The sequence below is a fragment of the Mytilus edulis genome, chromosome 7 (assembly GCF_963676685.1).
Source record: "Mytilus edulis chromosome 7, xbMytEdul2.2, whole genome shotgun sequence".
NCBI classification, from domain to species: Eukaryota; Metazoa; Mollusca; class Bivalvia; order Mytilida; family Mytilidae; genus Mytilus; species Mytilus edulis.
In genome coordinates, this window is record NC_092350.1 from 48,171,723 (window position 1) to 48,184,917 (window position 13,195).

General features: G+C 31.2%; 2 protein-coding genes across 2 annotated transcripts in view; one reads left to right on the forward strand and one right to left on the reverse strand.

Moving 5' to 3' along the window:
- Nucleotides 1-8,087, reverse strand: part of LOC139481664 (plastin-3-like) — a 30,964-nt gene extending 22,877 nt beyond the window's left edge. Inside the window, exon 1 of the mRNA XM_071265117.1 lies at nucleotides 7,801-8,087. Coding sequence (XP_071121218.1) covers nucleotides 7,801-7,866 — 66 coding nt within the window. The 5' untranslated portion in view covers nucleotides 7,867-8,087. The remainder of the gene's footprint in view (nucleotides 1-7,800) is intronic.
- Nucleotides 8,088-9,934: 1,847 nt separating this feature from the next.
- LOC139483173 (uncharacterized) lies at nucleotides 9,935-10,663 on the forward strand. Its single transcript, XM_071267208.1, has one exon. It carries the CDS (start codon nucleotides 9,935-9,937, stop codon nucleotides 10,661-10,663), a length of 729 nt encoding a protein of 242 aa, XP_071123309.1.
- The last annotated feature ends 2,532 nt before the right edge of the window (nucleotides 10,664-13,195 follow it).

Below are 13,195 nucleotides of genomic sequence, written 5' to 3' on the forward strand. Positions count from 1 at the left end.
TCATATAATATATAAGATAGCTTAAAAAAAATAAATTATATAAGATAGCTCATATATTAAATGAGATATCTTATACAAATTTAATATGTTATATAAGATATCTTATATATTATGAGATAATTTGAGATAATTTGAAATTCGAATAAAAAGCTAAACTGCTTAAGTGCCATAGGTTTATGTTAGCTGGTTTATATGCCTAAAGATGATAGTGCATCATGTGCAATGGTATTCATGTATTACAACTTCCCTGGTCTAAATCCAATAACTTCTTCAATCAGTGTACAGGTGAAACAAACTTAATATATATTTTCCGTTTTTACAGGTCAGGAAAATGATAGTATTTCGTTTTAGATTGTATGCATAAAAAATTCCCAATTGGGATAAAAATTCCCAATTTGATGTTCAAGGGACCCATTTGAAAACACCTGGAATCATCCCTGATATATATTTAATAAGTCAATAAGAACCATGAAGTAATTTAGGATTCTAAGGTTAACCTTAAATACCAACTCTTCTTCTTACTACGTTAACCTTAAATACCAACTCTTCTTACTACAAGTACATGCAATCAGAAGTAAATACACCAGTCTTATATTGTATTATTTAAGCTTGTATCAACTTCACATTTTTGTTTTATTAAGTTTAGAAGGGAGGAATATTATTATGCCTCTTGCATGGTTATATAACACTTCTTAATTACTCTTTTTCTTAATATATATACATGAATGTAGGATTTTTGTACTTTTGTAGCATGTGATTGCTTCAAATAAATATCCTTTTTCAAGTACACGACTTTACACTTAATTCTCATGATCTTAAAGACAATTAACAATTGTACTATAATGTCAAATAGAGGAAATATTTCATAAGGATGTTAAAAAGCAGGATGTTTTTTCAATTGTTGGTCGATTTTTTAATAAAATTTGTAAGAAAAGGGATTATTAAGAATTCAAAACAAATGAGAAATTAAGGCCAAAAATTGTAATGTGAAATAAATTGAAGAAAAAATGTGACAGCTGCCTCTAATATTGTACATAATGTATCAAGATTTCTTTTGATTTAAATATATGTTGATGGAGAAGGGTTCCAACTCAAAACCTAAATGCAGACAGAGGAAAAGACTGCCACACAAATATGTGTTGGAGTGTAAAAGATGAAGGGACAGACACTTAATTAGGTAAAGCAATATAGCCCCAAACTGTTTCGAGTGGAGGCCCTGGTATATCAAGATGGGATTTGATACTGTTCATTAGCATAAATGAGGGTGCAAAATCTTGGAAAATGTGATAAATGAGTTTTGGATATATATAATTTATGCTCACTATTAAGTTAATGTCAGCTTTCAAGATTTACTCATTACTGATAATTTATATTCACCAAATGAACAAAATTATAAGGTCACAACCACTAATTATTGCTTATGCAGTTCTTGACTTGGGACAATCACATCATAGACTCAGTGTCACTATGAACCAAACTTGGTTGTATCAAACTAGCTGTTTAGATCTTAATCCTTCCCCTTTTTCCTACTAAGTACTAGGGAACTAAGTGCTCTTTACTTTACATTTTGGTCAGGTAAACCTTCAATCACGTCCTAATTAGTAGTAATATATTACATGTATTATAACCATTCAATTGAAAAAGACTATTTTCAACCTAGACATGCTAAACGAGAGTGATCAATCAATCTTCTCTCAATCTACCGAGTAAATAGTCCACAAAGAAATGGTTAAATATGTAAACATTGAACACTTGATTGGGTAACATGTGTCGTAAGCTTTTAAACTCTACCGATCGACATCCATAGATAACCGTTTAAATCCGTGGAAGGTAACCAAACCATGTAAAAAATGCTGCATGTGGGTTTAATAGACAGATTTTTAAAGCTGAATCTGTTTATATATATACCTGTCTATGTTAGTATGTAGTTACAAAGGTGTTCGAAAGACCACACCTTATTTAAAATAATCAATTTTACTAAAAGAATGGACTCTTGTTTATCAAGATAAAAAAAGATATATATAAACTCAGTATGCACAATTGTTTATGTATAACTCAAAAGTATCAAACCATTCTATAGCTACATGTGTGTCATAAATTTTACTTTCAGTAGCTTTATAAAATTATGACTGATAATTAAAATTTGAAGTGTTACATGGTAGTGTTTGAAGGTCAAATCCACAATATGCAAATAACAAAGTCGGGTATTTAATATTGATCATGACATTTTTTTTGTCACATGATGTGATGATGTAGTACATACCAATATCAAGGGGTGTACTATACATGTAGTATAGTTCAATGATGGACAATAAACAGCACATAAAAAAACCGTCTAGAGGTCAACAGACAGTTTTTAAGTATAGTGTCTATGTCAAGCTCTTAATTGCACCGGGGCTAGAAAAACTGAATAATCTCATGTGACTTAATCAGTATCAGTGGTCAACACATAATTCCCCAAAACATTCTTTATGAGTAGAAATTACTGAAAAATTTTGCAATTATTCAGCTTCCAGTCTGTGGATTCAAAAGTATTACATGAAGACTGCCACAAGCATGACACTTACTGACCTAGGTCTACATGCACTTCTTTAAAGACTTCTATTGACAAAGTTCAGTACATGATGGACCATTTTTTATTTAGATCAGCTTTTGCATCGGTTCAGGTTCGAATTCGTTACATTTGTAATGGGCCAAAATTAAAATTAATTTTCCTTGAACTTTAATATTTTTATCCCTCCCCTCAGTAGCCCCATTAGCTTCTGATTACTTAATTTGCTACATCTAAAAACATTGTATATAAACTGTAAGATGTATAAAGGTATAAACAGAATTAAATTGGACAAAGATGCATTCAATTGATGTTAAATTTAGCTGAATAAACATGTTTTAAAATACCAGGGCCGCAATGTAAAATCATCCTGTTTAAATTCTTTTGACTTTAAATGGGGAAATAAATATAACATAATGTATACATTTAAATAGAAGAGGTCTGGCTGATGAATTGTCAAATGCAGGAGTTGTTCAAAACACACCATTACACTTTCATAAAAGAAGAATAAAACGGCTATGTCACCCATCAACCGATTGTCATGATTCAATATAATATCCATAAAGAAGTTATTTTCATGTGAAATAAATTTTAACCTTTTGCCACCAAGTTTATCTAGCTCATGGCTTTATTCTATCTTGATGTACATACAATGTATATATTACACTATACATATGATTATATGCACTATTAATTTTGATTTTGAACAATAGATCCAAGTTTCTGCAGCAGCAGAAAGTTTAGACTTTTAAAAGTTCATTACAGAGCAGAGGTTGGTACATACAAGCAATCTGAAGCTTTTTTTGACAGTAGGGGCCTCAGTGGCCAGTTGTTACTACTGAAATCACTAGCCAGTCAACACTGAGGTTGTGAATTCAAACCTCCCTCGCGGGGGTGTGCTAGACTCCAATCTTAATCGACTAGGATTTTCTGGGTTTTCTACGGGCACTCCCACTTCCTTCACCAATAAAAACTGGCCGCCACGAAATAGCCTAAAATTGACAGTACCACAGGGAAATAATGCAATTAATCTAACAGTTTCATCCCCCCCCCTTTTCCATATATGTCAATCATGTCAATTTTAATTTTTGGAGAATATATATATGCTGTCCAATTTAATCCGAAAAGAGGATAGGTTTCTCATGATCATGATGATAGCAAAGATGAACTGTACATAAGTCATGTCGGTGAAATGCTCCCTAAAGCATTTACTACAATGTTTACAACTCATATTATATATTTGGCATTATTGTAGATAAAAATAATTGCTTGATTCAAACAGGAAATTAACTTGGCTTTATCAACAATTTCCTTAGGGTATATATACATGATATATAAACCATAAATACAGTTATATATCTGTTTTATACCATGGTATCTTATAAAGCATTATGAGTGTATAAAATAATTTTTTAAATATTCAATAATAAATGTGTAGAAAATTTATACAAATGACAATATACTTTTTTCTACATGTATTAATCTTACGTCTGTTGTCCAACATTTGTCCAATACAATGTCATCTAATATATCTATCTAAGAACTACCAGAAGTGAGAGCTGCCATAAAACAGATGATGCAACTGCATCAGTATAAAATTGAGACATTTTTTACAAATATTTATTTGGTCAAACTTTGTAAAGTATTTATTAGCTATGAGTAAAAATTTAGTTCAGGTGAAGTTTTCTTTATACATTGTACATGTCATGTTTTTGTACAAATATTAGTTTTAAACCTTCAAAATATGGAAAACTTATATATATGCACAACACTGTACAATGTAATTGATGATCATCTGGACTGTCCTTAAATCATAAAATAGGTCATGGCTAGACAATCTTCAGCCCCAAAACTATATAGTTTAGTCCAAGACTCTTATGATGTTCTGTGACTGATCTGTTTTGTGGATTTAAAACTCCACTAGTAGCAATGAGTAGCTACACTTTAGTTATAATATCATGTTTTATTGTGTTGTAATTTTATGTAATAATTCAAAAAAGTGTGACTTAAACTAAAAGGTAAAATAATGAACAAAAAAAACCTCATGTGTGGAATGATATATACTTCAATCATGTCAATCATTTTGTCAATAGGACACCAACACAATAACCAAACAACACCTAGAGGACAATATGAAGTCTTCAATATTAGACAAGCACTGGTGTTATGTACATGTATTGTTACATTCTTAATTTTCCAAAGTCTATACTAGAAGATATAAGTATTGGGAGCATACTGCTAACAAAATGACAGCCAGGCACCCTTAAAAGTCCATAATGTGCAAACTTCTGAAGGAACCCATCAAAAATAATTTTCATAAAAGAAGGGATGCTAACAACATTTAAAACGTGGTGTCAATGTTAAGTTCAATATTGTCCTTTAGTCTAAACGAGAAGTACTGAGAACGAAGCTCACTAAATTATACCCTGCCCCTTGCAAAGACCATGATGAGTTGCAGATACTAAACAGGAATTTCAAAATAATATTTTGTCCATGTACATATGGGGCTGAAGATTGTCTAGCCATATAATATCAGAATGTATGGAGAAACCTGCTCTTTTGACACAAATCACTACTGAAAGTGCATACATGTGATGTATATATAAAACCTTAGTGGGTCAATCTTATAAAACATATTTTTTTCATTTTGCCCTAAATAAAACATAATTTCTTGTAAAAAATAATCATGTGTAAATATGTGAACTACTTGTGAAAGAAACTCCTACAATAACACTAAATGAAGCACTTATTAATTGACAAGGAAAAAAAGATTTACACTAAATACTAAAATAGGATATGAGAAAGGAAATCATCCCTTAAGAGAACGGGAAACTTGAAAGGAAGAATAAACAACAGATGGTTCAAGTGTTTCAAGTTGAAATAATATCTCAGGTCATGTATTTTGAAGAGACTACAAAACTTACATTAGTTATAAAGGGATACTTAGCACTTAGACAATTGTACTGTTACAGTGACTGTGTCTATGTCTTGAGTTATTACATGTACTGATGTAGACAGTTAAAACTGCCCAGAAATGCTTATTATTACATAATTATCAAGATTACGAAAATATATAATGACTAATGTACATCATGCTCTTTTAATTGCAATGATCTTTCTTAATTCAAAATTTCATATTTATATTTGGTGTGTATTATTTGTGGTCCAAGATACAAGTACATGTATACATGGTGTATTGTGATCATTTATCATTTTTAACAAAAAAATGTTGCTACATGTATATGCATGTTCATATATAAACATTACTTTCTTGCAAAAGTTCTGTAGTATTATTTTATAGTACAGGTTCATTTAGAAAGACTTTTGTGAACTTTTCACACAAATTAATTTTTAAAGTTCTTTAAATGTATTTAAACAAGAAGATTGAACAATAATAAAATATTCACAAGTGTGAAATTGGCCAATATATCATCAGTTGATCTAAAATCATTGTAAATCTAAATCTGTCTCTTAAACTGAGGCTATCTGATGTTTTTTATGAGGTGATAATATTATCCTGACGACTTTAATGACTTTTACCCCAGGCCAGGTAGATTTACACAGGTATAGACAACAAATGACCCATACTAAGGCCATATAAATGTTTACATATTTGTTTAATCACCTGTAATTATGTCAATATGTATAAAATGTATGACCCAATTCATCAACATTAAGAAAGGTCCAATTTTCACAGGTATTGGTCTCGATGACAGGTAAAATTACATGGCATCAATAATACGGGTGGCAATCAATTTGTATTACTACAAGGCATATGTTTCTTTCGGTTTAACATGTTACATTTTTGACAAGGTGAAATGTTGTGAATGAAATTGCCCCCGATAGCTACATGTATAGTAAACAACTGTGTTTAGATTTTGTACCTTAACGTCTTGTAGTTAAAAGTGCACTTCTTCTACTTCTATATATGTGGTTAATCAATCGCAGTAGAAATTAGCAACATAATGCAGATATGACAATAATCATGAGTAGGAGGAATTGGTACGGAAATAGTCCTTATGAATATAATAATATTCTCCATTTAAGTAATTTCAAGCCCTTAAAGTTTTAATGAAGACTAGCATGACTGGCTATATAAAACTATCAACAAACATGCACATGAATAAGGTTTTTGTGAGATGAAACTACATGATTACCAGAACATGCTGGTATTTACTTGAAAATATAATGAAAAATATAATAATCATTCACAACTCAGTGGGTTACATTTTGGTGGGGAAGAACAACACTCAGTGTTAGATCATGTAGATTGAATCATTTAGAAAAGTCCACAATAGTTTCCTGATGTAAATTTCTTCCTTTAAAAAGGTTAGCATGGTTGTACTTTAAGTTCATGAAGAATATATATCTTGATCGTGTTTCACAATATTATATTCATGATAAACATGATAAAATTATTAAAGGTACCTCAACAAACTCAAGACAACCTAAATGCAATCTTTGATTTTTTTCATTGTTTATATATATATAATAATCCTCTTTTATCTTTGGTCCTATAAAATTTTGTTTGATAAACTAGGACTGTTCAAGTAAGAGATCATAATTCATTTAATTAGACAACAGCTCTGATTAATACTCATAATCATGAATCATGATGATACATGTGTACCGTTATAAACATGATAAACCTCCAGGATTTTACTTTGACCAGTACGACTGATCTTCTTTCTTGTCTTTAATAGTGTCATCAATTTTGTTTTGTGCTTAGAAAAAAAATATGCAAAAACCACTGTGTTTAACAGGTATCAGCAATGAAAGATGACTAGAATACCTGTATTCTTATGGTACAAAAGTTACGTGTACATGTATGCTTAGAAATTCCCAATTTTCTCCTGCGAATCCCCTTTTTTTCTCAATCAAAAAGTATCAAAAATCAAATATTTTAATAGCCTTTGAATGCGACATAATTTTTTAAGAATAAGAAATTTAAAATGTGTTAATATTTTAATAAATTTCAAGGCAAAATGTTTTATGTTCTAAAAAATTTACTCTTCAAAACTGTCATGACTACATGTACCAAGATAACTTAGGAGTCTGTTTGTTTAGAAAAGTAATGAATCTAGGAACTATTTTCACACTTATGTTTTTTTTAAATTTATAATTCCACATGAATTTGAATGCCACTTTAAAGAATCCCCCTTTTCCAGGTGACGCATTGGAAAATGGCTTCCTCGTTGACCGGTTTGGGAACTTGGCTATTTATAAATAAAATGTTTAATATAACTTACCGTTTGAAAAGCTGCCACTAATTCATCGATTTGTTCATGAGAAAGGTCCACTGTTGTTCGACTCATCTTGAAAATTTATAAAAACACTAGAAAATGAAGATACAAAGTTTGTGTGTTCAGGGTGGGACGACGTCACGTGATCAATCATACGGAAGTTATAATGACGGACATGACTCAAATTTTCCGGAAACACAGATTATTTATGACATTTTGATAGTGTCATGGTTACTAAATCACAGGTGTAAAACACAATTTCTGCTATTGTTCTATATAAATGTCATTAGTGTTTAATTATCTTAAGAAAAAATGTTATCATTGTATGAAATTTACAAAGCCACAAGGGTCCATGATTGGCCAAATAAAGAATGTAAAATACTGTTTTCACAAATCATAACATCATAGATTCAGTAAAAAAATAAAAAGTGAAAGTTTTTCATACTTTGAAAAAATGTATTTTACTTAGTATCATAGTGTAAACATGGTAGTAAAAAAATGAGAGTTTTTCAAACTTAGTTTAAATGAAAATCTTCATAATAATAATGAGAGGCCACCTAGATTGTTTTCAAGATCTTTCAAGCTACTGGTTGTGAAAAAAAATAAACATTTTGTGTAGACTATTTTTCAGATAAAAGCATCATCATATGAATAAAATGAGAGAGTATTTACGATGTAAAGAAATTTTCATAAGTGGGGGCCCACTGATTGACCTAAGAGGGGGCCCGCTCCAATCACGCTTCAGTGATTCCCTATATAAGCAACCAAATTTTCCCCCCTAAATCCGCCTCTGCATATGATGGTGACAAGGGAACGTTAACATCTAAAAATGGATAATTAACAATAGGAAATAAAAACCAACACTTTTATCATAAATGTTGGCATTATAAGCTTTTCGTTGAAGACATATATACCAAGATCCAGGAAAGGGCATTGTTCATTGTAAGTATTAGCTTTATTTAAAGTTAGTTCAAAATAGCAATGAATTGAATAAAATGCTTCTTTTAAAAAAATAATTATTGGGTGTAAAAGCGTCCTGAACCAAGTGAAATGATATGAATATTTTAAAATAGAAATGGACCTAGCTTTTGTGCATCCTAAAATGATATAGTATTATAGCTGCTGTATTTAGTTTCTGTCGTTGCATGCCAAGCCTAAAGATTCCATGAAAGTATTTAGAATGGTATAAGCTTACCTTGCAATCAGGGTAATTTGGGCTATTATCATCACTTTCCGCCTGTCAGTCCGTCTAATGTAAATTTAACACATTTTCATCAATATATAATGTTTTACGAGTCGACACCACCGAGTTTGTACTTGCATGTGCAACAAGACGGGTGCCACAAGTGAAGCATGATTCAGTCACCTTTTGATTCTTGAGTACCTGAGAACACACCCTGTTTTTGGCACATGAGTTTACTTCAAGTTCGTTTTAAGAAGTCTTTTTTTTTTGTATTTTGTGTTATGTAGACTGGTGTTTTGCTTTTTTCGTCGTCTTTCGGTTTTAGTTCGTTTCTATGTATGTTGCATTGTCGTTTGTTTTTTGTTGCACTTTAGTGTTTTTGTCAGACCTGTTAGCATTCTTCCGGTGGTGTCAAAGTTCTTTGAAAGGGCCATATATCAGCAGCTAATAGAATATTTTAGTAAAATATTTCATCCTTCCTTGTCAGCTTTTAGACCTGGCTATGGCTGTAACACCGCCTTACTAAAAGTCATTGAGGACTGGAAAAAAGCAGTCGATCAAAATTTATATGTGGCTGCTGTGCTAATGGACCTTTCTAAGGCCTTTGACTGCTTACCCCATAATTTACTTCTTTTAAAATTGAAGGCATATGGCCTGTCAAATGAGGCACTTAATTTAATTGATAATTATTTATCAAATAGGAAACAGTGTGTAAAAGTCGGTGCATATTTTAGTACCTGGCAAAATATCTATAAAGGTGTACCGCAGGGCTCGATTTTGGGTCCTGTGCTTTTTAATATTTTTCTAAACGACATTTTCAATTTTGTGAAAGAAAATGAACTGTATAATTATGCAGACGATAATACATTGTCACACTCAGGACCAGACCTAAATGGATTAGTTAAATCTTTGGAAAAGGAAAGTGCTGTTTTAATTGATTGGTTTGCTAATAACAAAATGAAAGCTAATCCAGATAAATTTCAGGCTATTGCTGTTGGGAATAAATCAAAAAGTGGAAATATTAAATTCAATTTGGACGGGAATGAAATTTTATGTGACACTGAGGTAAAGCTCCTGGGGGTGACAATAGATTATCAACTCAAGTTTAAAACTCATATCTCTGATATTTGTAAAAAAGCATCAAGGCAGTTAAATGTTCTTAAAAGAATTGGAAAACATCTATCTAAATTGGGAAGGTTAACTATTTATCATTCATATATTATGTCTAATTTCAATTATTGTCCTGTGGTTTGGCATTTTTGTGGGGAGGGTAATACTAAAAAGATGGAAAAAATACAAGAACGTGCCTTGAGGTTCATATATGAAGATTTTGATAGTGATTATGAAACTCTGTTGTTAAAATCTGGTTTACCTTCTTTAAAAATAAGACGCCTAAGAATGATGGCAATAGAAACTTTTAAAATATTACATAAAGAATCACCGGTGTATCTCCATGATATCATTAATTTTAAAAATGTATCTTATACTTTTAGAAAACAACAAACTGTTGAAATTCCACAGGTGAGAACCACACATTTTGGCCTTCATTCATTAAGATATGCTGGAGCTACACTATGGAATGAGTTGCCTGACACGATCCGTGCACAGACAAACCTAAACCAGTTTAAAAGTATGATCAACAACTGGAATGGCAACTCATGCAGGTGTGGCTCCTGCAGAGCTTAATACCTTTATTTTATTTTGTGTTAACTGTTTGTTCCATGTAGCTTATAGAAATTAGTTTGCTTTATTTATTTCATTCTGCTTTGCATGTGCTTATGTTTCAGTTTTAGTGCTTTGCTTGCATGTGCTATGCTTTTTATTTATGAACTTTTTACTAGCAATATAGCTATCATAATTTGTATGTCTCATATGTGTGTTTTATGTATCTTAATATGTGTGTTGTTATTGTTATTAATGTCGGCAAAAAGCTCTACAGAGCTTATGTTTGTATTTAATATAACCCGACTTGAAATAAAATTTCTTATCTTATCTTATCTTGTCGTTTCATGTTTCTCCCTTGTAGTTTGTGTGTTTCCATCGGTTCTAGTTTTTAACCCGGATTAGTTTTCTCTCAATCGTTAATGACTTTTAAACAGCGCTATACTACTGTTGCCTTTATTTGCCATTGCATTGTTAGTGACTATAATCTGAGAAAATTAAATTTGATATCAAACATATTTTTGGTGTATCTTTTATCTTTTCTTTTCACATTCACGGTGGGTATGGTTGTCCTGCGAGAGAACGTACTGTGCTGGTGATTCGGTCCTGACGGGTGCTGGTGATCAATGAAAAAAGGTAAACAAAGACGAAAATGATGATTTTTGACGTTTTCACTCATTAAAAATGGAAGAAAACAGTTGAGATTTTTCAATTTCGTTTCTTATGTGTTCATATATAAACCATTAAAAAATTGACCCTCTAAACTGTTTCAGTAAGCGTAACACAAAAATGCTCATTTTCAGAAAATCTCGAACTGAAAAAATAAAACAAAAATGCTCATAGAGTCCGCTTTCTATACCGCAATCCACACGACAAAACAATTTTGTGAAAAAACATTGCAATTTCTTAAAATTTAGCATTTTCTCAATTTATGCATGTCCTGATACTGTGCTGGTGGGTCCTGTCATTGTGCTGGTGGGTCCTGATACGGTGCTGGTGATTTTGGATAAGAAGTTGGTCATATTTGAAACAAATGTTACAAAATCAATAAAATTGGGCAGATAATTGTTGCCAACAGGATCTATGACTCCTATTTTAGCTCTTGTGCATCCATTTGGCTGTTTAATATGTGTTTTCAAATGATCTTAACTTGTATTACATAATAACATAAAAGGGCAACATCTTTCGTCCAATATCAGATAACAATATATAGTATCTAAAATAAGTTAAAAATTCCACAATACTATATAATTCATTTTATGTGTCAATTTGTTCGAAAAAAGTCAAAAAGAAGAGAGTTTAAGTTAATGTCATGATTATCTGTCGCTTTCTAGATCTATGCTTAGCATTTATTTCAGATGACATGGACTCCTCACCCTGATGACCCTGCTGCCTTTCATAACTTCATCCGTATACATATATTATTAGATAAACGAAAGGCTGCAACTGGTATTTTTGTATTTAAAATGATTCGTTGTAACGAGAATATTTGTGGTGAATGGAAACTGTGAGGGTCAAAATCTTAAATTGCTTATAAATGTTGCTGGACCTAGTTTCGTTATCTGATCCGAATTTTCTGAAATGTGCAAGGGAGATAGACATTTTGATTTGTTTACTCGGTAATGAACCCTTGTGTTGATCCCATGGTAAACATAACAAAAATCTCTGTACAAAGGTCTGTGAATTTTCTACAAAAATAGTGATTTTATTTTCACTAAATTCTCTTTTTTCTACTAAATACAATAATGAACTATAATAAATAATAATGCTTTGCAAGAAGTTTCCCCTTGATATATGCACATTTCGTAATTGACATTGTCATAAACCGTACACGAAAAGATAAAATATTGATATAAGTACTTAATTTGCATCTTTGAACCCCCACCCCGGCTTGTTTTTTAGGAGCCTGGGGTGTCTAAAAATGGTCGATTACAGACAGCCGAGTACGCATTTTACTTTCCAGGCGTGTTTATGTTTTTTAAATATAAATTAAGGCTACATTTTAATATAATAATTCTATGAATTCACAATATAAATAAAGGGCTGCGCTTTAGCGCATGATACGCCCGTTGCTCTTTTAACTTGTCTTTTATGCTTTAAATGAATTTATATGATCAACTAGAAATATATATACAAATCAAAAGAGATGTTACATTAATATATTCACCAAAGTTTCATAAAATCCCCCTTTTTTAGGTATGAAAATTCATTACTTAAGAAAACGTAAAATCTAAAATTTATAAAAATGAAAATGGAGCTTATGTCAATAGATATAAACAATTTATCAAAGTTGCATAAAATTTTGTGAAAGTGTTAGTTATTGTCCCAAAATTCGAAAATTCCCCCTTTTTTAAGCATAAAAATTCATAACACGGAAATGTAAAATCTGAAATTTATAAAAATTGAAAGGGAGCTTACATCAATAGATATAAACAATTCACCAAAGTTTCATGGGCATTGGTGAAAGCCTTTTTGAGTTATTGTCCGAAGTGTTGAAAATCCCCCTTTTTTTATGAATAAAGCCCCATAAATCCAAAACTAAAAATCTGAAATTAA